Genomic DNA, 24,753 nt, shown 5'->3' with positions numbered 1-24,753 from the left:
GTTGATAGTAACTAATCTTTTACTTGTGTTTTTTTAAGCAAACACCTAATGAACTCACACAGTGGCCACAATTACCCATTATAAGTTTTGGCAAACCAGCTTACCTCAAAGCTCTTATTACCCGTATGATGCTTTAAAAAAGTGAAACTTTTGCAGAGAGGTGCATGACGTACAACATAAGTTGAACCTAAAATAGCCTCTGCCAACTGCAACGCCAGAACATCCAGGTCACCATTCTGGTTATATTCTTAGTGATACATTCAGTCCTGTAGTCTTGATGGAGACTGTTACAGACACATTAGGTTTCACCACAAACTGCACAATTAGACATACAAAGCTAGGCCAGCTGTCCTCCAATAGTTCCTTCGTATGCCTTGTTTTTCTGTAGACTGACAAACCCAGAAACAGTTTTTCTGTAGACTGACAAACCCAGAAACAGTTTTTAACATTTTAGGTTAGCTTAGACTTAAAAAAAAAAAAAAAATAGAAGTTTTGGTGATGCCAAGTTCTTGCAGAATTTTTTCTACACAGAAAAATCCTGCATCCGATGGATCAGTAATGAGAAAACAAGGAACAATCTGGTCCTGAGAACAAGAAAATTACTTGAAGTAACGGTAACTGAAACCTGGTGAATACAAAATCTGAGTAGGGGTGAGATGAGTATGCGTCTACAAAATAAATGATTGTCTGTTCATGTTCATATAGTATCAACAGATTACTTTCTGTGAAGTAGAATTACACATAAAAAGACCTGCCCTTCAAATGCAACAAATGGTTCTGTCCACAGCATAACAATTCCTTTCTATTTTAACTAATTTACACTCACATTTGATCAAAAAATCTAAAACGCACTGTGCCAGAAACGACATAACTTACTGTGCATGCACCGTACTCCTTATTTTAAGGACTAAACCTCTGTTGGGAAATTGCCGCCAAACATTAAAATAATAAAAATGATTGAATCTTTCTGATCTGGCTAATATCCCATCAGTCGATTCTGATCAGATGACAGTCACCTCCCGGTTCTTCCTTTTGATGCAGTCCAGAGTCAGACTCCGGGTACCACCCTTGCGCGCCCCTTCACCCAGCTGCGGTGACGGAGGTGGACCTGATACATTTATACCCTGAGCTGAATGTAGAGATAGACTCGAGGCATGTAAGGATGCCTCCCTCTGCTGGTGTCTTGTCGGCTTGGTGTGTAGTTCCCAACTGGAAGTCTGCTGCGCTCCCTGATGCTGGTCCCTGGCCGCTTGTTCGACAGGATGCTGACTCCTGTTCGGCTGCAGGTCTTTGAGGAGCTCCAGCAGTTCCCTCTTCTCCAGCTCTGCTTCTGCCAGCTCCTGTCTCCTCAGACGCTCTGCCCCTAACAGGGCTCTCATGTCACACATCACACGGGACAACTGACCCTGCATGGAAGGGACAGGAAGATTACCCAGCACGCATCAAAATGGTACACAACATGGACTTTTCTGTGTTACTGGCACAGGTGGATCATGCATTGAGGTCCTCGGGGTAGCAGTTATGAAGAACTATCACTTTGAAGCATTAAATTACTAATGCCATTATTCTGACAGAGTATTCTAACATTGTAGGCTGTACAAGGACTTGCCAGTAACATGATTCTCTCATGTTTTGAGTGTAAAACCTCTATTGTTACAGTATTATCTAGCCATTAGATACAGCGAAGAAATAATTAAATATCTCTCTGAAATGCTGGATAATTTTGTAAATGTAGTGCAAAAAGTTTCACCAAATGGAAGCTCAAGTCATGTGTCAGTACCTCAAATCTTTGCTTCAGTACTGTTCTTGAGTAAATGTACTTTGTCTATTGTTGTTATCTTAAAAACTGAGGAGTTACAGTAAACACGAGCAGGATTGACAGGTCACCTTGAGCTCCTCCACCTCGTTCTTCAGCTGCGACTCTTTCTGCACCATATGTCTCCTCTGTGAGTCCAACCGAGATTCCATCTCACGTCTCACCTCCTCCACCTTACACAGCATCTCAGCCCTACCATAAATATTGAATGAGACCAAAATTATGATCTGCAAAGCTAAATCAAACTGCTCACATGCACACATGTTCAGGATGACAAGATTGAAGACCTTTTCCTGACCACAGATTTAAACACCTGAGCATCTCCACTTCGGTGCGGAGCTCTGCTACACAGTTATGTTGTGATTGATCAACGGAGAGATGCGTATGGCCACAGCCGTTCGGACACTCTCTGCTGCGGAAGTTACACTCTGAGAGGTGAGCCTCCAAACCCCGCCTCTCTATCTGCACAGGACAGCCTGAGAGGAAAGAGGTACAGTGATGCATAAACCTCACATGAAACAAAAGTGGGCTTACCAAACATTTTACAAAGGAAAACTGGGTTTGGAGGGGTCAGCACCAAAAGATCGTTTCAGTAGAAGTTTCACTTCACTTAAATATAACTCTAACAGATTCCTTGTGTTGGAAATTACTCATGTAAAACGATCAAATCTCAAAGATCGATCAGATGTGATGCATAGTTCCAATATGAAGATGCAAAAAGCTGTCTTAGATAACTGTAAGGGGTTTAAAGGTCTAACTTCATGTAAATGGAATAAGCTACTGTAACCACCTAATAGTTGGCTAATCTGCAATTCTTTATATGGAAAATCATCAAAAATTCTGCGTTCCTCTGTGTAAGAGAAGGTAGAATTATTTATTTTACAATGTACACAAAACAAAAGAAGAATAGAAATTGAAATAAATTGGGATAAACATTGACCATGTGTAATAAACTTCTCTACAGATCACAGCAATCATAGGCAGTTACAGAAATATCAGGTTGAATCTTGTGTAAAACTGTATGTTGCTGTTAGTGCCTATGGTATTTAACACTGCAAAAAGTCACACAGCATGCACACACTCTGTCACTATACCTACCACAATAGTAACATATGTATTCTCCACCTGCCAATGACAGGTCATAGTCACATTGTGAGGACAAGAGCAATATACTGTAAGTACACATACATGCTTTTAAAATGCTCATTAAAGAATGATGGGAAGTTGACCCTCAGTGCTCTGTGTGTGTCTGAGGTCTCTGGGGGCTTTGAGTCCTGAACAGGTCCCATTGGTGCACTAGTTTGTGGAGTAGCCATGACAACAAAAGAGCCACCTGCTGCCCCCCCATGCGCAGGTGTCACATTACCTTCGTACAATTGAATTTTACAATTGCTATCAAAGAAAGAAGTAAAACAACACATTAGGTGAGCGGCCTTTCAGTCAGTGTGAGGTGTCATACCTGTGTTAGAGCAGGATACGAAGGCAAACTCACACTCATCCTCATGTGTTTGCAGGCCCTCCAGGGAGCAGACAACCTCACATCCCTGCCCTGCATTCACACAACGGATCTGCAGACGGTTCAGGTCATTACGCATGTACCTGTCATCAAACATACAAAGTCAGAAATATTATCAGAGAGAGATGAGAATCCTACATGTATGACACCACTGAGTAGTTGGAAACGAGCTGTGAAATTTAAGAATTAATAATGAGAAGCTATAAAGAACAAAGTAACACAGCTGCGGAGATGGAGACAGACCTGAACAGTGGTTTGAGACTGCCCACATCCAGTGGCAGTCTGTCCTCGGGACAGGAGTGGTGATGGACCAGCCAGCTGCTGATGCATGCGCTGCAGTAGGCATGTTCACAGGGCGCCTGGAGGGGGCGCTCCAACACGTCTCGACACACACAGCACAGCAGACCCTCATTCACATAGCCAACAAACCTCTCAAGATCATAGCCCATCCTACAACCAAACAGATAGATTACACAAAACATGACAAAAGATGGGAAGAAAGTCCAACCTAGCCATGGTGTTGACTCTTTTTTTTGGTTTCTTCTTTATCAGCTCCGACAATTATATTCCTACCTGACAAGTTAACTTTCACTTCATCCAACTCTTCCTTCCATTGATTTCCACGCCACTGGCTCCACCACAGGTGACCTTCCCTTCTTAACCCCCTCCTACTGTAGCCTCTCCCTCTTCGTCCTCTCTCTTGACTTGTTGCTCCATCAAGGTGAGGGTCTCCTCTCTCTTAAAGCCCTCCCCTGGCTTTGGGACCGGGTCTCCATGGAGAGGTATCCCTGACAACGAGGGTTCAGCACACAGGCGGGCAGCTGTCAGACGAGATCAGATCAGAGCAGAGAGACAGACAGAATTACAGGAGAAGAAGCACCCACACTCCAAGACAAAGACAGTTTCTGCAGCTGTGGGTTTTGCTCACCGCCTTACCAATAAAGCTGGGTTGTGGTGTACCCTTCAGAGATTACTGCTGTCCTTCAAATGTTTCTCTCTCTCTTAAAGACCCACCCTATCCTTTGTTTCTCTTTCTTTCTCTCTCTCTCTCTCTGGATGTGGGATTAACATGGATTACACTCTCTCTCTCTCTCTCTCTCTCTCCCTGATTGGATTACAGACTGCACGACATCAAATCGCACATACTCTCAGACCACAAACATCAAAGAGCAACTCAAATGCCTGGATTCATCCCAGTCCCTTTATAGTCCATTAGGTTAGACTAAGTGGTGGAGGGACGGATCCTTTATAATGTAAAAATACTCATTTACAAGCTAAGATCTTGTATTTATAAAATGTTTACCTAAGTAAACTCATGTTAATTGCAAGATCTGCAAAATGTACTTAAAGTATCAAAATTCAAAGTAATCATTATGAAACTCCTATAGGTGCTATATTATTATATTTTGTATTATTGGACTATTGTTACTGATTAATTAATGTTGAGGCGATACTGTAAAGTTGTTGCTGGTTCTGTAGCTAATTTAAACCATATTATATATCACTGCAGATTAATGTATGTATAAAAATGGATCCTGTGTTTTTATGCTCATGATATTTTTAAAAAATCTTAATCTGAAAAGTAACTACTTATTATAGCTATCGGGTAAATAGTGGAATGAGGCGGACTAGAAATATAAAGGAGCAGAAAATCAAAATACTCAAGAAAAGCACATGTACCTCAGAATCGTGCAATGTACTTAGTTACTTTCCAACAATCTTGTTCAATTTGATGAGTTGAGCTAAACATCGTCCAGAGTCACCTAGACAACAATTTTGCGAGGAGCAGTGAGGAACTATAATCCTATACGAAGCCAAAATAGCCAAAGATCCTCCTACATCCACACAAACTCTTCACCGACATCAACATACTCTAAACATTTCTTCTCTGAGTTACTACAGGGGTGAATCGAGGTCAGCTTTCCGGCAGGTGCTAGGTGAGCTCGATTTATTGCTCAGGGGTCGGCGGGTCGTGGAATATCCAATGAGGATATAAACGTTCAACTCTAGTGAATTCGACACCAAACGCATCCCTCTCGTTTTTGGCCACACCCCCGAAGGAGGCGCAACCAATCAGGCTCTTCAGACCATTCAGCGGGAGAAACGGAACAGAATCGACAGCTCCAGGAAAGAGAAGACGAGACGAATTTAGGTGGAATTAGGTGAGAATTTATGACATTAACGGTTTTCACCAAACGTTTAGATCGTCCGGGTACGTATGACACGTTGTCACGCGTTATCTACCATGACATAACAGCCGAAATTAGACCGTGTCAGCAGCTTCAGCGACTGTTTGTTGCTAGCGAGTTGGCTAGCGTGCTAACCTGCCACAGCAATACCACAGGTTAATGTAGCAAGAGAGCTTGATGTGTTCAGAGTTTATTGTTAACTAGGCGTCGTTAGCTCTTATTTCCATGTCAAAGACGTTCAGAGATGTTAAAAAGGTAGAAAGCCCTCCATTAGATAATTATCCAGACGATCAGTATGTGAAAGGACTAAGACTGAATGGGTCGCATTGGTTTTATCTCCAGAAAATCCCTGGTTTAACCTCACAGTTCACATAGTACGTATTTTATTTTGAGAAAGTTTTCTCTACTATATTTTTATCGAATGTTGTTACTATAAATCAGTTTCACGGATATTTTTTTTTACTTGGTGTCATATACCGTATTTGTTAAAAAAATGTTAAATGTCCAAGGCAAGCTACCAGAGCCAAAATGGTGTCTTCAAATAGCTTACGTGGTGACATGAAATAAGAGGAGAATTGTATATATGAGTTGCATGTGTGAAGATGCAACTAAAACACTGTTTGATATATGTGTGTGTGTGTGTGTGTATAAGTTGTTAAATGGATCAACTGTATGTCCAAGTTGTAATCAATTATATTGTCATGAATTAATACCACACACTAACTCTAAATATTAAATATATTCTTTCTCATTTTATCAGAGCCTCTTAAAAGATCCTTGGGTGTTCCTGGGGCCTCTGAGTTAGCAGATTTGATAATATGCTAGTTATGGTCTAATTAGCTGCCACAATTAAATAGTGTGTTGATAGTCATCACTTTCTATCTTTAGGAGATAGATTATTGTGGGTTTGCAGAAGAAGAATGAGGCGCTCAGCAGCTCCCAGCCAGCTCCTGGGTAATGCAGTGAAAAAGCCTCGATTTGCACCTCCTGGAGCATCTACTTCATGTCTTGTGGCTGAATCCAAGCCCCTGACCCCTAAACTTGGATTAGGCAATGCACTGGAAAAGGTAAATCATTCACAATATTTTGCCTGCAGTCTGATCCCTCTGTATTCTTTTGATTCCCATCATCTTCATACATAATCCAGCGTCGTTTCAAATTTTGTTAGATTATAATCTCTCTTTTCTCTTCCTCTCGCCATGCAGGTCCAGAGAAGTCTAGTAGCACCACCTCCGAGTAAGACAGGGTGTGATGTCCAGCCCAAAACTGCACAGGCTGCTCCAGCCTTGTCCAGAGCTCTGGCTCGTGTTCTCAGTGCAACGGAAAGTAAGGAAAATGACGCTGAGACGGAATATCCTGACAGTGGCACCAGAGACTATGCAGAAGACAACACAACAGCAGGTACAATACAAAGACACAAAGGAAAAGATAACAAAATACCAGGGACATGATAATCACTCAATCAAATTTGTATGTGCCGGAACATCCAATACCTGTTGCAGTAATGCTGATATCATAACGGCCATGGTTGTATGAAGTACTGTTTGAGAGAGTTAGGGGAATGCATATTCACAGCCCACACTGATCCCATAGTGATACTCAAAACGTCATCCAGAAGCTGGAAACATCAATTAAGTCTGATGTGTGCTGAGAGTCTAAAGATAAATTTTGGGTCTTTAACTTCTCAACGAGTTTATATATTCTCTGTCACAAGTTTTCATTACCCTCCCATGATGACTGCCGAGCGTCATCAAGTGTCCACCAAAGACCTAAATGTTAGTATTCAAGGAAATATTAACTGGCAAACTCTGAGATCTTAATGAGAAACTTAAGATGAATATAGAGTGTGTTTTCTGCTACAGGTCCTTAGTTAGAGCAGTCATTACCAGGGCCAATTCTATTTAGATGTAGGTAATTTAGTCGGTAATGTTTCTCAATTAATTTATGCCAGTTTTATTACCCATTGTCCTTTTTTTAGGTCATGTAAAAGGATTGTACACTTACATTGCTAAAGAAATACCTTATTAAACAATATAATACAGGGTAATTAACACATTTAATTGACACTGTATCTCTTTCCTATGTTTACCTGCATTGGTGTCTTCCTTCTGCTGCTGTGTCGCAGGAGATAATATCAACGTGATACATATAAGTGTTTGCTCTGTTGCATTTAACTGCTTTACTACATTCATCATGCAGCTGATCCGACCTGCAGTGATAACTTACAAAATGATATCCATCTTGGAACAGGAGTCCAATGTAGTGCTTACTTTAATGCACCTTGTAGTGCCTCCTTCACTATTACATGCATTACCTGACATTATCTCCTATACAAAAATAAAAACAGGAAACAGGCTGTCTGAAAAGATGCAAATCACTGCATACATCGTCGAGAAAGATCTCAACAGATTGAGAGAAAAAAGAATTTAGCTTCACAAATAGCCTACATGGGCATTGCCCGACACAAGAACCCAAGGATTGGTGGTTTACCAACTTCATAGATGGACAATAATGTGGAAAAAAATGAAAAATTTAATTTCCTGTTCAGATGTCAATAATTTCAACTCCTTTAACTAACTACATATAACAGTGAATCCTCTCATCGAAGATATGTTTGATTGCAAAGCGATTTTTTTCACAGTCAAGAAAGGTAATGCATATGAACCTAGACTCATTGGTTGTTCATTCTGCTGCCTTTTTTTAGAGACATGAGGGAGTATTCCGCAACTCAACACAAACCCTGACAGTTTTAAACACGAAGCCTCAGCGTAGCGGTCGCCGCGTTATTTTTATTTTCACACATATTGAGATTCTTTTATTAAACAATATCTACACGGTCACAACAACATAGCGTCGATGTTCCTTTCGGTAGATTTGATTACACTATAATTATGAAACGGCGTTCAAGCACTTAAGGATACATGTGCTCCAGTTAAATGTCCCTCATTTGTTTTTTTTTTTTTTGTACACAAAGAACCGTGTGACACTGGCGAGAGTGAACCGGAGCGACAGCGCTCTCTCCTTTCTCTGTGCTTGACTATTCCCGTCTCTGTGGCTAATGATAAAAACACACACACTCTGAATATAGACGTTAAACCGGGCGGGCTGTGGCTGAGTGATAGCAGGTCCAGCATTATGCAAATTCGCGGGGTAGTGCGGCGGCAGCGCCGAGCAGATTAGGACTGTGCTCGGGATCAGGGAGCCACCGCTGCCTCCGTCTGCGGGAGCAACTAGTGCCTCTGTTTTCCACCCTGAACACACTCGGCTCACACACACACTCTGCGTTTGGCTCGGCACGGTTTCCACGCGCGCCCTGAACACGTGTCCGACGAAACGAAGGGTATCTGTAATGCAGAGTTGAGATTTATCTTTCACACCCAGCGTGGAGTGTTTTTTACGGGCATGCGCGGCGCGCTCACAAACCCCTCCCCCACTCAGTTAGTTAAGCCAGCGCTGTTTCAAAGCGTCACTCACTTTTGGAAAATAGACTCCTGACCCCTAATAACCTGTAACACGCTGTTGGAAAACTGTTTCCCCTCATTTGTGCAGGGCGCAGAGCCGCTGCTGCCTTCCTTGTGTTACATTGTAGAGGCAGTGTTCCCGTGCTCTGCTCTGTACTGCGCTTGGTTTGGGGTTTACAGAGACCGAGCTGTAAGTAGGTCGGGCTGGGCTTAAGCGGCTTAGCTACGTCAGCCTAAGCTGGGAGGAATTCATCCAAAGCCCTCCGCGGTAGGCGGGGGCCTAAACGAGGCTGGCCTAGTTAAGCCTGATTCTTATTGTGTGCTGCACAGCCTGTTTTTGTTGTGCAACGTAGCTGAGAGGGTAGCCAGGAGTAGTGTATGAATCCCTGCACATGTTAGACATATCTTATGATTGATTTAGAGAAGAAGAAGAGAGGGCAAATGAGACATGTATGGGAGTTAGACCAGTGGTAGCTTTATCACCGTCGACCAAGAGAAGCCAGCAGCAGGGACAAAAAAAAAAAAAGACAGGTGGGGAGAGTGAGGATCCACAGTAACGAGTGTGGGTTCTGAGGGGTGACAGCCATAGGCCTGACTTGGTCTGTGTGAGTCCGCTATGCTATAGGATGGCGTCTAGCTCTGTGTTTTTATCCAGTATGGTGGGTAAAGCTCGCTCCTCCAACTTCACCCTCTCTGAGAAGCTGGACCTGTTGAAGCTGGTCCGTCCTCACATCCGCATCCTGGAGGAGCACACCAACAAGCATGCGGTCATTGTGGACAAGAACAAGTGCTGGGACACCGTGGCTGAGCAGTACAACGCCTTGGGCGGGGACAGACCCCATCGTACTGCGCAGGGCCTCAGGACCCTCTACAAGAGGCTGAAGGAATCAGCCAAGCAGGAAGTGATGCAGCGGAGACACGCTCAGCCAGAGTACAGAGCGAGCATCTCTGAGCCAACCAGGAGAATTATGGAGATGATCCCTCACCTGTTTCACCACGTGCCCATCCACGAAAAGGACCAGGCACTGCGCAGGTACAGTGTGATATATGCCTACGAACACAGATGCAGATTTCAATAAACAATTAAAGGGATAACACAACAGTCAGGTGAGAGTTTAGTGAGCGCAGACAGTATGTAGTCATTACACTGATTCAACTGTTAGAGGAGGAAGGAGGGAAGGTGCTGAACTTACCCTTCCGTAGCCAAATCAGATGGCACACTCACTGTACATTGTCAGGCTCAACGGGAAGAGGCAGCATGTCCTGCCTGGTATTGATTAATCTGTCAATTAGATTTCAGCTTAATCATTTATTGTTTTTTGAAACAAATATTTTGAACCCTAAATTATGTTTTGAACTTGCTTACACACCTTGATGAGTATTTATGCATCTACTCTGATTAGTAAAATAATCCTATGATTTATTTATTTAGCGTGCATTATCACCAACAGAGGTCTCTACACACTTCATAAAAACAAGCCAGAACACTCAGTAAATGTAATTTAAGCACTCTGGTCTCCTTTATTTTTTCCTTTTTTCCATTTGTAGATTAATATACAGCAAGCACAACTCTCCTGTTGAACATCCTGGCAGCAGCTCCTCTCTGGCTGGACTCCAGGATTACTCAGCAGCTGTCCCAAGTATACCCCATGAGGTGGTCCAGCTGGACCCTGAAGAGGATGTAAAACCACCGCCAGATCTCCCCATCCTCTCCACGCACACAGGGCCAGGGCTGGATGGAGGCCAGGAGCGGGAGGGGGAGCAGGACTTGGGGAGTGTCCACGATTACGAAGCATCTCTGTCTCCCACCCCTTCCTCTGTTAACATCCCGCTCTCCACCTCGCCACTGCCCTTACGCCATGACCTCTACCCCAACGACATCTACCCCCACCACGAGCCCGACAGGTTTCGTCCTCTGCACCTGGCCAAAGAGGAGCATGAGCTGGTGTTAGCCAATCACAGGAAGGTTGCCCTGTACCTGGAGGAGAAAAGGGAGGGGCTGAAGAGGAAGCAGGAACTGGAAGAGGAACTTCTGAGAGCCAAGATCAAAGTGGAGAAACTAAAGGCTGCTCGACTGAGACACGGACTGCCAATTCCTCTATAACAAGCGTGAACACACACATTTGTGGCCATTGTTGGAAAGAGAGAGGCTGTGAGGAGTCCCTGAGGACCAATCACGCTCATTAGTTTCGTGTTTGAGAGCTGTTTCAGAATTTGAATTTGTCTTGAAAACATAGTGCCTCGTACAGACACTCCTAGCCTGTTTCATATTGCAGGATATGGCTGACTTGTGTTGCCATCAGTCATCATGTTGCTCATCAGGGTTGGAAGTTTATCATCATTCCTGCGCTAATAACAAAAAATGTAAATGCTCACAATACTAACAGTGTGATGGACCAAAACAGTACGATAAATTTACGCGTCCAGATTTTGGAAGGGAATATTTGTAGTGGTGATTGACTTTTACCTTTCTGGCGCTTTTCCTGCCTAGATCTGCCACCGATATGTATCAATGAGATTGTGAGGATAGCATTAAGGATCTTTTTTATCTAAGATTGTCAGAATATTTGTGGTTACAGCATTTACTGTCATGATATACTGGAGTGACAGGAGTCTGAGAGCCTAATCTGACATCTGTAGAAATCAGACGTGATACATTTATTAGGCATTTTAATTTTGTGGGTTATAAAAAAGAAAGAAACACTCCAGTTCACTGGTAGAATTTTCAGAGGTACCAAGATTGGAGCACAAATTAAACTTTGGAAAGCCTTAACCTATCAAGCTAATAAAGAAAAATTCAGTGCATCAAGATCAGTGAGAAATTGTATCTAGTTGCTGAATTGATGGCCAGTTCAGTGAACAAAAGAAGGGAGATGCGGTTTTGGTTTCGTGATGTTATTGTTATTTAAAGTACGTAATTACAACGTTGATTGTATTGTAATGTTAGTATATAGGTGTTGTCAGTCTCTTTTACAGTTTGTCCATATGTTTGCTTATTTCTATTAAAAAAAAAAAAAAATAGGGTCAGTATGCTACTGGTCTTGTGTCACGGAAATTATTTGCAAATGATCACATGATAACCAAATCAAATCACGTTTGAGTTGGTACATGTCGCTACAACTGTCTCAACCTTTTGCATGTCAAACATATTTGTTGTATTTTCATTCTATTTCTGGATGAGCTGAGGAGTATTCAGGATTTCAGGAGTCTGAATGTGAAGGGGGACAGTCATCCTGGTTGAAGGTCTAGTATGATGTGTAGACTGAGTGCAACAGTGACCTCTGCTGGTGAGTTGTGTGACTTGTCATTCTGTTGGTTTCTTTCACTGTTGTGTGTTTGTGTTTGTGTTACAGGAGAGAATGGCTCTCCTCAGTTGCCTCCCGCGTCTCCTCGAACCTCACAGCCTCCTGCAGGGTCGGTCCGTGTTTCTGGAGCTGCAGGCTCAGACTCTGCCTGCAGTCAGGATGGAGTGCGTTATTTCAGTGTGATGTGGTGTAAGGCCAGTAAGAAGAAACACAAGCGCTGGGAAGGTGATGCAGTCCTGGTGACAAGAGGACGCACAGCCACACTCAAAGACATGGAGGGAAAGGACATCGGCAAAGGTGAGACCTATTTTGTCTGTTCAATCAATGTGTGTGTAAAAAATGTATTGTGATCACTGAGGAAGCAGTATAGCTGCAGGTTCTTGTTGCCTGCAGCATTTGATCATATCTTAATACCAGATCCTGTGGTACAGTAGTAGAAAGAAAATAGTGTAGGTACTATTGGCAACACTTTTTTTGTTCTGTTGTGGGAATTTTTGAGGACACTATATAATGCATAAACTTCACACTCAGAACTTTGACAGTCAGATAAAATGTCTGACAGCAAATATTGTGCACTGTTACTCTGAGCCTTAAAAGTGGCTGCCTGAACACATTCTATATAATCTGCTTGTATTAAAGGAATTAAATGTTTTATATTGTGGAATATTATTCATTATATACAATAATATATATTTATTATATGAATAAATTCTTTCTTCTGTTGTATGTTTTAATTTATTTGAATCTGATACTTCATTGTTCATTCGTGCTCGTCATTCTTCACCGAACCATCACACTAATTTTACCACTGAGACTAAAAGTGGAACTACATTTGACTGTTCTATGTTGCTATCGTTATTTTCTCTATGGCTGTTGGTTTCTGTGAATGTGCTCTAACAGGAGTACTGGATATGGAAAAAAAAATCAGTCAGGCATTTAGTTTAACCCTCAATCTAGGAAGATTACATTTACTTAATTGCTGAAAAGTGCAGTAGTAGATCATTTCTCGCAATATACAGTCAATATACAATTCAGTCGGTATGTTAATGCATGTTTGTTCATAGGTAGTGGCTACAAGGTCTCAGAGTTGGCCTCTCTTACCGAGGGACAGAGCCTCATGATTGGTGGGAAGGAGGTGGAGGTGATGGGGGTCATTTCTGCTGAGGACTTTGCCAGGGGACGTTGTTTCCAAGAGGTCCAAATAGAGAAAGAGGAGCCACACACACAGTCGGCTCCACCCCCCCCTCGTTGTTTTGCATCCAAACCTTTCTGCCCACCAACCCAGATAGGAAGAGCAGCACATCCAGGAACTGAACCAGAGGAGGAACAAACCTATAGACTTCGCCATGACCCCCTAGCTCCAGGTAAGTTGACTAAATCAGAAACTTTACTTCTTTGAATAGAGGTTATTCTCGATGAATTGATTGTTTCGGATGCATGAATTCCCATCTGTGGTTTTACTTATATACATATTCTGAATGTCATTTACCTTGCAAATTCTTTCTCTACAGATGTCCAGAACAGTTAATAAAATGCATGATTTGACTTGTTTCATTGGTCATAGTGTTTGTTGTTTGTGCCGTTGCAGTAATTTGATGGACCATCGCATGTGGCGGCTACATAAAATAGTTCTACAGCAAATTAAAACTAATTCTTTATCAAATATATGTCTCAGTGTTTTTGCTTTTTGTCATTATTTTTGTTGTTTTTTGCTGTAATACAAAACTTTTCATTCGGAAATATTGTGCATATACTGTACATCCTCAGGCGCACTGGTGATGCCCCGTCCCTCCCCCAACCACCAGTGGTCTAATAACAAGTCAGGGCTTCCTGTAGTTGATGTTGTGGTTGACCCATACCTGACCACTCACCTGAGACCCCACCAGAGAGATGGCCTGCTCTTCCTCTATGAGTGTGTCATGGGCATGAGGTGATGGAGCTGTTCCCGTAACATATCTTGTAAAGTGCTGTTGAAAGAACCTCTCGATTAATAACTTTTAGCCGTACAGCTGGGAGAGTAATCCAAGCCATCATCAGGATTCCTAATAGATCTTGTTGATGTGTTTGATGTGTGTGCTTCAGAGCTGTGGGTCGCTACGGTGCTATCCTAGCTGATGAGATGGGTCTGGGAAAGACCCTCCAGAGTGTGGCACTGTCCTGGACGTTGCTCAAGCAGGGGCCATATGGCGGGAAACCAGTTGCTAAGCGTGTTCTTGTGGTTACACCTGGCAGCTTAGTGCAGAACTGGGGTGCAGAGTTTAACAAGTGGCTGGGCCGTGAGAGGATATGCGTTTTCACTGTGGATCAGGTAAGGTTCGAGGGGGGGCAAAAACAGGGGCAACAAATTATATTTATATAGTAAATTTCATTACAATTAAGGGCATTGTGCTTTATATTTAAGAGCATACAGCAACAAGTAACAAAATAATGTAGTAATAATGTTGATAATATTGCCCTCCCTCCTGAAGAAAGTAAAGAACCCATGTGCACGTGCATGTTTTATTTTATTTAAATCTTAATCCACTCTGATCTGTTTTTTCTTGGTTTAATAGCTTTTAAAAAAAAAAGCCTTTTATAAAAGTATCAGAATCAATTTACCGTAATCTAGTGTATTTGAAGTCATTAATATACAGTGTTTTTTGACATATAAATAGGACCACAGGATAGAGCAGTTTGTGTTATCTCCTCTGCACAGTGTCCTGGTGATCAGCTATGAGATGCTGCTGCGCTGCCTGGAGCAGGTATGTTCCCCTTTTGTCCTTCTTTCAAGCGTGAACGTTTCAAATGCACCATTTCAAATATGTTTTTATATTTTATTTTTCTTGTGCTTTCAGGTACGAAAAGTGGAGTTTGGTCTTGTAATTTGTGATGAGGGTCACAGATTAAAGAACAGCAGCATCAAAACATCCTCTGCTCTCAGTAGCCTCAGATGTAGTCGCAGGGTCATACTTACAGGTACACACTTGCTCGTGACTGAAAGAGATGGGAGGACTTCTTGTAAAGTTTTTATAAGGAGTTGTTTTTGTGTTTTGAAGGCACTCCAGTACAGAACGATCTGCAGGAGTTCTATGCTATTATAGCGTTTGTTAACCCAGGGATACTCGGATCATCAACTGCTTACAGGAAAGTGTATGAGGAGCCAATTCTACGCTCCAGACAACCCTCCTGCACAGAGGTAAAGCTCCCTCTGTTTATTTTCTTTGAATCTGCATCCCTTGTATAGAGAGAACTTTATCTGGCTTTATCTCATATCTTTTGCTGACAAAAGGAGGAGAGGGTTTTGGGAGAAGAGCGAGCAGTTGAGCTCTCTCGCCTGACTGGCATGTTCATCCTGAGGCGGACACAGGAGATCATCAACCGCTATCTGCCTCCTCGTCTCGATTGGACGTTGTGCTGTGACCCGTCCCCTCTGCAGCTAGAGCTTTACGGGCATCTCCTGTCCCATCGAATCTTCAGAGCCTGCCTTCAGGGCTCCACGCAAACTCACACACATCTGGCCTGCATCACTGCACTGAAGAAGCTCTGTAACCACCCTGGTCTGCTCTACTCCACTGTCAAGGTTACCTTTTTTAAAAATTTTTTATTTTATTTTATTAGTCTGTTGGGGAGTGGCAGTGGCCTCACAACATAAATGAACATAGCTGATGTTGTAGTAAGTAGTAATTGTTCTTATGTGTGTGCCTGGAGGTTTGGCTGAATCCCAGTCCTAACTGTGAGCACTTTGTTTTCCTGTTTTCAGGAGAGAACAGACCAGGGATCAGTGGAGAGCTCAATATATGATGGTCTGGTAGATCTCTTCCCAGAATCCTACTCTTCAGGAGGATTCAGCACTGCTGATTCTGGGAAACTCCTTGTTCTGTCGGACCTGCTGACTGCCATCAGACAGCTCAGCCCTTCAGACAGGTGAGTGTGCCTCTGTGTTTAAGGTATTTGCATTTACTTGAGTGTAGTTTTGTCTGTATATACTGTGCATATGCAGATTTGACAGTGTATCTGTGCCCCTGCAGGGTGGTCGTGGTGTCCAACTACACTCAGACGCTTGATTTGCTCCAGGACTTGTGTGTACACATGGGCTACACCTTCTGCCGACTAGATGGGCACACACCTACCAGCCAGAGACAGCGACTGGTTGATAGTTTCAACAGCCCCTATTCTCAGAACTTTGTGTTTCTGCTGAGCTCTAAAGCAGGAGGGGTGGGACTTAATCTGATTGGTGCTTCCCATCTGGTGCTGTATGATATTGACTGGAACCCTGCCAATGATATTCAGGTAAGACACACTTGCGCACACACACAGATATGCCAACAAAGTTCAAAATCTGTAACGCTGTTGCGCACACATTCATGGTGCTTTCGCAGCTAATCCGGCTGGCTCGGCACAGACAAACTCTCGCGTGTTTGCCTGTGTAGCGCGATTCATTGGACTGGTGTGACAGCTTTCATTTTCAACAAGCAAACTGAAACCGCCTGAAAAGGAGGGTCTGGGTCCACTTCCAAGCGGACTCATTCGTGGTGCGAAAGCAGATCAATCACAGGATTTTATGATTGTAGATATGTAATTTTAGCATGAATTCAAAAGTTAAACTGCTATTAAAGCATCTGCGGGTTGCCAACTGTTAAGGAAGCGATCAAATAAGCAATCTGTACTAACAGCCTATACATGTATACAAGCAATTTGGTAACCATAATAACAATTGTGTGTTCACCTGGCGAATATGGAGATTTTATCCGACCAATTACAAAATGGACAGGAGTTCAAACAGCAGTGTATTGTTGCATGTCTTTTGGAAGTTGCTCATTAAAAAGTGAGTGAAACATAGTGACCGCCCACACCACCAAGGTAATATTATGACAAAAGCCACCTTTTTTTGTCATATTTTTTTGACATGTGCATGAAAAGAGGTCCACTTAATAATACCATAAAATATGATCATAATATGATTTCCCCGGATGGGTCCTGATAAAGACATCACCAAAACATAATGAGTTACCTGTGAGTCAGCGTGACTTCATGCTTACAGCCTTTGATGCCTTCGATGTCAATGTTCAAAGTCAATGTGATTACGAGCAACACAGGGTCTTTTTCCTTGGTCCAGACCAAATGAACCAAACTAATGGTGTGAAAGCACCCACAGACTATATGGTAACAAACTGATATGCATCCCTGTCCACCAGGTGGCACTGTGTACATTTGTGTTATTCCACACTGCAGCATTACCTTCTGTACTGTGTCTAGGCCATGGCTCGAGTATGGAGAGATGGACAGAAGAAGACTGTGCACATCTACCGTCTCCTCACTGCAGGTCAGATTGGACTAACACACACAATGAACTAGAAAATTCAGCATACAGAAATACAGCAATCAGACAGATTTTTTTTTTTTTTTTTTTAAAGTTTTGTGTCGGGGTGTGTGTGTTACTTCCTCGCAGGTACCATTGAGGAGCGTATATTCCAGAGACAGGTGTCCAAACAGGGGCTTTCTGGGACTGTGGTTGACCTGGACAAAAGGGCGGAGCACACCAGCTTCTCCACCAATGAACTGCGGGATCTTTTCAGTCTGACAGACACTCCCTCTCTAACTCACGACCTGCTGAACTGTGGCTGCAGCATGGACGGATCAGTCCAGGGTATGCTCATATAGATGCTCCAACGCTGGCACCAGTATTTGTCTTCACTGAGTCTCATTTACTCACTTTTTTCTTCATTCTCAGCTGTCATAGAGGAGGAGGAGGACCAGGTCTCTAGTAGGCCGTGCCAGCTCGGTCGTCAAGGTGACCGCGGGGTAGGGGCGGTGCAGAAGCATCTCAGCATGTCCGAGCTAATGCAGTGGAGACATTTCTCTGGTGACACACACACCTTCTCAGACCCCTACCTCGATCATGCACGGGACCACATCACCTTCGCCTTCCAGACCACCATCTCTCACAAAGCTCAGTAAACACGCACAAACTAGAATCCACTTTAGATATAGATAACTAACATAGATATATTTCTCCTACATGTTTTTCTTCAGCCTCTCTGGGCTTTGTCTGCAGCCTGGCTACAACATATGACTCAACACTCAACAATTGCTGCATGTTTAACAACTTGCCAACAACAGCAATACAGTTTCCGACAGTTTCAAATGAAATTGCTTGTGAGATTCGTTACCTTGCCTTCATATTTTCTTTATTTATTCAAGAAATTTACTGTAGAATTTAAAAATAAATGTCATTCAAAAGGAATGTGTGTAATAAACAGGCTTTTAAGGGATTGAAAGATTGTTACTGACTAAAGAATTCTTGCTGTGGAAAGAAAAGCATATTAGATGCATGTATGAATGTGACAGATTGGTATTTGTGTGCCAGGTATGTTTTATATCCACATACTGTAGATAAGCATGCAAGATAGGTACTTCTGTTTCCATCTAGAGTAATATTTTCTGTGTAAATTAGAGGGTTTACAGTATGTTTTATATCCACATACTGTAGATAAGCATGCAAGATAGGTACTTCTGTTTCCATCTAGAGTAATATTTTCTGTGTCAATTAGAGGGTTTACAGTATGTTGTTCTGAGGCATGTTTAAGTGACACAGAGGCTGGGTGGTATGGAGAGAATGTCTTTACAGCCATTCATTCAAAAGAATCTAGTTTATGGCTGTCTGCATAGTGAATATGCCACTTGGACCTGAATGTTCTGATAGAAGAATGAGGGCAATTGTGTTTTGCCTGAATTGTTGTGCTTGATGTCACAGTTTATTATAATATGACCTTACACTTTAGTGTCTAGTAAAACAGCGGCGTTTTAGATGGGGGACATACTGCAGTCTGTTCAGTCTGTCATTTTGGATAACACTAGTTTGTTCATATTCTTCGGCACAAAGCGGCTACGTGGGAGTTATGTTGTTGTGTACTGCTACATGTGCGTTTTTGTGCAAGTGTGCGTCTGTGTGTCCTGAATTTACATTTGATTCGTGTTTGGCTCTGTCAGATTGACTGAGCTACAATACAATGTGTGCCTGTACATAAACGGAGTAATTAGTACTTATTGGACGATCAGCACTCTGTGTGCTTGTTAAGCAAGGTTTTTGTGTAATAACTGGGTCTCTGGGATGTTAAACTTGGCCTTTATGCATTTGACGATTGAAGCTCTGTACCCTGTCGGGCTGTGCAGCATGTTGTAGACAGTGTGGCGATTATGCAGACACCTGCTGTTTTTCTGTGGGCACAGTGTGAATTTAAACTGTTAATGCCAGTTCTAGGTCAGGTTTCAAAGTCTCCAGCCTCATATGAACCTTAAATAGTACCTAGTATATTAATTATATACTTTTCTGTGAGGGATCCAATGTAGGGCCCCAGAAGCTCATCAGTTTAGGATAGTATAATTAGACTACGAGTCTACAGCCAGGCTAGTGGCTCTCTGAGGTTGTACTTTGAGCTCAATGCTAACATCAGCATGCTAACATGCTCACGTGCTCACAACCACTGCAACCAACAATTATTTTTGTTATCGAGTAAACATATTAAATCGTTTGGTCTATAAAATTTCAGCAAAAAGTGGGGGAAAAAAACCTATTGCAATTTCCCACAGCCAAAGTTCACGTCTTATTTTGTGCTACCAAAAGTCCATAACCCAAACATAATCAGTTTACGAGAGAAAATAGTCACAATTGCAAAGCTTAAACCAGTGAGTCTTGAGTTCATATCCAGCAGGGGGCCTTTGCTGCATGTTATTCCCCTCTTTTTCTCTTCCCTCCTTTCCTATCTGCCTCTACACTATGAACTGTCCAATAAAAAGGTGACAATGCCACAAAAAAAGACTTACATTATGAAACAAATATAAAAATAGTTACTGATTAATTTTCTGCCGATCGACTAATTGTTACATTCACAATGGTAACTGGGTGATATTGAGCAGATATAGCATTTACTATGTTCAGCGTCTTAGTTTTGAATGTTAGCATACTAATATTTGCTATTTAGCACTAATCACAGCAGCAGAGACTAAGGGGAAAGTCGTTTTGCAAGCATTTAGTCATAAATTAAAGTATTTTAATCTGATAATGGGAAGGGATCTTCAAATTGATTAGAATTCATACTCAAGGGGACATAAATGTCTATACCAAATTTCATGACACTCCATCCAATCCTTCACACAAAACCATAAATGTGAACCTCATGCTGGGGATAGAGGAAACATCAGGGATTCATGCTCTTGGCACCATTAATGTCTGTGCAAAATTTCATGACAACCAACCAGATAGTTGTTGAGATATTTCAGCCAGGACCAAAGTTTTCGACCGATTGTTTGACTATCCCTAGAGCCAATAGCATGGCTTAAAAACACATCTTAACCACAATACAAAGTCCATGAGTCCAGACATTACAGAGACTTATACTGGAAACAGTGGTGGCATGGCAACTGTCACCACTGTTTCCAGTATGACCAAGCAACCTACTACAGCTACTGCCCTGGCCTGGCCTGGCTATGGCAATGTAAGATACTGTATTGGAATGGGACACGTGTCTGACAGACGAGTGTCACTCGTCCAAGCAGGATATTGATCCAAATCACCTCTCTGACAGTCTCAGAAGCCATGTGCTGGTGGGCACATGAGGTGGAATTTGTCTGTATGTCTGTCTGCGCAAAGCTCTTACGAGCCGCTGCTGGCCGAACTGCCAATCCCTCTTTTAAGCCGTGCGTTCTAGCCCCGTCAGCTCAAAGACCTGGCGTATGGATTGAATGAATGAGTTTCAACTGCTGGAGGGGGAGAAAGGGATACTGTTGTTTTGATGGAGAGACTGAATCACAGATTGGTGGTGTGTTCCCTGTGACCTCTTTGGAAGGTCTGAATGTAGTGTAGATGGTGAAACATCTGAGGTGAAAGTTCTCATATTTCATTCAGTATCAGTCTGAGAATAATTGACGTTCAAGATTTGTGTTGTTTTAAAGAAAAGATTAAGATACTCGTGCATCATTACTGGCAGTAAATGCAGTCTGTACTTCGCAGGCCTTTAGCAGACCTCCTGTTTTTGTGCTTTAGGGCTTTGAGATGTAATCTCCAGGGATGATAGCACTAGACTGGATACACTTGAGTGTCAGTGGTTTATTAGGGACACAGATTTGAAATATCCTCAGCAGCACAGTGGATTTCATGTCTAACATCTTGTGCTGATAAAACAACTCACTGTCCTCTGAAATACAAATACAGGCTCAGTGTGCTGGACTCCCCTTTCTCCGTAGGAGAGTTGGACAGTGATACTACCCTACTTGACAAAATTTAAATTAAAGGCTTGTACCTCCATTTTGTTTTAAAATCTGATCAAGTAACACGTTTTTCCCAAATAAGCAGAGAAATTTTAAATTGGATTGACGTATAAAGTTTGACATCCTCGTGATAATGTCACCTCTTTGCGTGGACAGACAACCATCAAAATTGTTCTCCCTTTGTTTTGCTTCTCTTTACCTCCCTACTTACTACTTGGACAGAAATTTGATTGTTGCAGCTTCACAAATGTTGCATCATAGTAAACTGAATGTTTTTTGGGTTTTATACTGTTGGTTGTACAATAAAAGCAATTTGGAGACGTCATCTTGGGCTCTTTTTTCTGACAATTATCAACCAAATGATTAATTGTCATATAATCGCAATAAAATGATTCATAATCAGTAAGGAAAACAATCATTAGTTGCAGCCCTAGATTTAGCAAGCATAGGCAGCGTGGTCTGTATTCAGCGTAATTTATGCTCAATTTAAACTGAAGTATTGACAGAATAGTATCAGTTGAATTAATTCAAACACATTAAGTATGTGAACTGTTACTACTCTTCCTTTGAGAGACAGTGCCACATCCAAAGTGTTGCATTATTAATTGCCTTACGCTCCATCTTAATGGCATTTCAACTGTTGGGATCTCACTAGGAGTCGTGAGATCAGACTGGGGCTGAACTGAGCAGCTTCTGTGTGTGAATGTGTAGCTGTGTAAGTGTGAACAGGGCCTTCCTGAAAAAGAGAGCATTACTCTCAACGGATCTTTCCCCTGGATAACTAAAGCTATTGATTTCCGCACTGTCTAATTAAATACTGAGCAAGCTGTTGTGTCTGCTCTCCCAACAGCCTGTTAGTTGGCAGTAACTTGGTTGATTAGTTGTAAACCACTATGCCATTTGAAGTTGCCACAAGCCAACTTTGTAAATCTTTTGAGAAATTTAAATTTTGCTACTGCTGTACAATGTTTTTACAACTGTATTGATCCAGAGCATATATTGATATTCTGTGTGGTCTTTATAATACCATAAAGATTGTCTCTTTTATGCAATAAGTGTGCTATTTTTCCCATATTTAAACTTTCTGATTGACCTTGTGAAACACTGCATTTTACATTAGGCAAAAGAAAAAAGAAAGAGAGAGGTCACTTGTCACTCTGCTACCATCTAGAGCCATCAACATCAACCTTGAAATTCCTCCCTTCCAATCCATCCCCTCCTCATGACCCTGGTCCCACTCCAGCACTTAACAAGGATTTAATGTTGCCCAATCATCCGTCAGGCAGATGAGATCAGAGCTGTAATGCAAAGCAGCAGGGCCCGCTGATGAAGCCACCACCCAATACAGAAGCCCTGAAAAACAACAGCCGCAAAAGCAACATAATCCCACAATTACTGTAATAACTTTCCCTGCTCTCAGACGCTCTTTCTCTCACACACAAAGTGCTTTGGCAAATGAAAATCTGATGTTTACAAGTTGAGTGAGTATGTGACGTGATGCAAGGTCTCTCTGGGCATTTTTGTAAATTTTAAATTGAAGGGTTATTCACAAAATACCAACCGGTGGTTTCCAACCCATTAACAAAATGCTGGTGGTGCTGACTGTAGATGTCAGGCCTACACGTTAAGCCCCTTCACCAAGCTTTTATTCAGTAACTCCTGATAGGAAGCTGTGTTTAGATATTCTCTGTCACTGAAGAGGCAACACAGTAGGTAATACAGATGTCAGGCATGATAGACAAAATGGTTTTCACTCCCAGCGGTCACAGAATTACAACCTATATGTTCACTATAGAATGTACCCGGGGTGTGTTGCTTCATTCAATATAAAACTGTTATCAGCTCTGTGCCACTCCTTGTGTCTTTTACTTTAGGGCCCTCGCTGATAATGCTTCATTCATTTCAGTGCTGGTGGCAGTAAGATAGGACTACGTAGTCATATAGCTTACGTGATTCAAATCTGTGAATTATTTGATGTTTTGGCTTGGATCCTTGCTGAATTGTCTTGTATTTATTAAACCTTTCTGGTACAAAGGTAAAAAGTTTTAAAACAATTATCGCAAGTAAACCAGGATAACCTCCCTTAAAATACGACCTTCTACAACGGGATTTTTGGCAGGTTTATGTCAAGATAGATATGAAGATTGGAGAAACAGATTTGGGAGTAATTTTTGCTTTCTTTATTGGCCTAAATTGAAAGCTATCATGTTTGTTAATCATCAGCTCTAGGAGGAGTCCTGGTTGTTTTTAAAGCTCTTCCATTGAAGAATTATGGAGGCCACTGTGCTCTTGGGAACCAACAATGCAGCAGAATTTTTTTTTTTTTTTTGCAGCCTTCATCAGATATGTGCCTCGACAAAAAATCTGTCTTTGAGCTCTGCAGGCAGTTCCTTGGACCTCGTGGCTCGGTTTTTGCTCTGATATGCATTGTCAGCTGTGAGACTTGTGTGACAGGTGTGTGCCTTTCCAAATCATGTCCAATCACTTGATTATACCACAGTGTAGAAATGTCTCAAAAATGATCAAGAGAAATGGGAGGCATCAAGTGTCATAGCAAAGGGTCTGAATACTTATGTAAATGTGATATGTAAGTTTTTCCTTTTTAATAAATATGTAGAAGTTTCTAAAATTCTGTTTTCAATTTGTCATTATGGGGTATTGAGTGTGGATTGATGAGGGAAAATCTTAATTTTTGCCATAAGGCTAATCTTTACAATTAATGATCTGTAAAGACTGATTATCAAAATTGTTTTCTTTTGTTTGACTTGTTGATTAATGGCCTAATTGTTTCGCTCTGGGTTGCAAGATTAAAAGAGAGGCCTACCTCAAAAACCTTTTTAAACACCATCTCCACAGCCTGTGATGTTCAATGCATCCCAGAAATTATTTGTTGATAAAGCTTTGCAATTTCTTTTTTATCGGTGTATCCACTGTCTTTTTCTAGTTCAGTTATTTAGTGATTTCAGAATTCCTCTTGACAACCTCATGTTGCATTACGCAGCTTGTTAGAAGTGTAGGTGGAAAGGAAAATGCTGGTAGCAAAACAAGAGTTTTTCCACTTGTTGCTGATCATTGCACCACAAATGCCAAGTCCACAGAAAAACCTTGATGTCTGTGTACAGCTCTTGCTGTTAATATAGCTCACTGTGAGATGATGTTTTCTGCAGGAAAAAGAAGTTACACTGACACTGAAATTCAGTGGAGCCCCTTTAAAAAGGAA

General features: G+C 41.9%; 3 protein-coding genes across 3 annotated transcripts; 2 read left to right on the top strand and 1 right to left on the bottom strand.

Annotated features, from left to right (window-relative positions):
• Positions 1 to 1,001: 1,001 nt before the first annotated feature.
• Positions 1,002 to 5,122, bottom strand: rnf41l (ring finger protein 41, like). The gene is made up of 7 exons (XM_040117721.1): positions 5,013 to 5,122; positions 3,906 to 4,153; positions 3,576 to 3,782; positions 3,276 to 3,415; positions 2,130 to 2,292; positions 1,888 to 2,008; positions 1,002 to 1,406 (listed from the first exon to the last, which is right to left on the bottom strand). The coding sequence occupies exons 3-7, from the start codon at positions 3,779 to 3,781 to the stop codon at positions 1,002 to 1,004; spliced, it is 1,035 nt and encodes a 344-aa protein (XP_039973655.1). The 5' UTR covers position 3,782; positions 3,906 to 4,153; positions 5,013 to 5,122.
• A 247-nt stretch (positions 5,123 to 5,369) lies between these two features.
• rad54b (RAD54 homolog B) lies at positions 5,370 to 22,526 on the top strand. The gene is made up of 16 exons (XM_040117719.1): positions 5,370 to 5,494; positions 6,410 to 6,588; positions 6,727 to 6,922; positions 12,336 to 12,584; positions 13,352 to 13,651; positions 14,055 to 14,217; positions 14,370 to 14,595; positions 14,942 to 15,028; positions 15,122 to 15,242; positions 15,323 to 15,462; positions 15,556 to 15,846; positions 16,027 to 16,190; positions 16,295 to 16,556; positions 17,523 to 17,589; positions 17,716 to 17,913; positions 17,998 to 22,526. Exons 2-16 carry the CDS (start codon positions 6,442 to 6,444, stop codon positions 18,222 to 18,224), a joined length of 2,838 nt encoding a protein of 945 aa, XP_039973653.1. The 5' UTR covers positions 5,370 to 5,494; positions 6,410 to 6,441; the 3' UTR covers positions 18,225 to 22,526.
• Positions 8,543 to 12,311, top strand: LOC120784180 (fibrinogen silencer-binding protein). Its single transcript, XM_040117722.1, has 2 exons — positions 8,543 to 10,015; positions 10,531 to 12,311. Exons 1-2 carry the CDS (start codon positions 9,609 to 9,611, stop codon positions 11,084 to 11,086), a joined length of 963 nt encoding a protein of 320 aa, XP_039973656.1. The 5' UTR covers positions 8,543 to 9,608; the 3' UTR covers positions 11,087 to 12,311.
• Positions 22,527 to 24,753: the final 2,227 nt, after the last annotated feature.

The sequence above is a fragment of the Xiphias gladius genome, chromosome 22 (assembly GCF_016859285.1).
Source record: "Xiphias gladius isolate SHS-SW01 ecotype Sanya breed wild chromosome 22, ASM1685928v1, whole genome shotgun sequence".
NCBI lineage: Eukaryota > Metazoa > Chordata > Actinopteri > Istiophoriformes > Xiphiidae > Xiphias > Xiphias gladius.
This window is presented reverse-complemented; position numbering and strand designations above follow the sequence as displayed.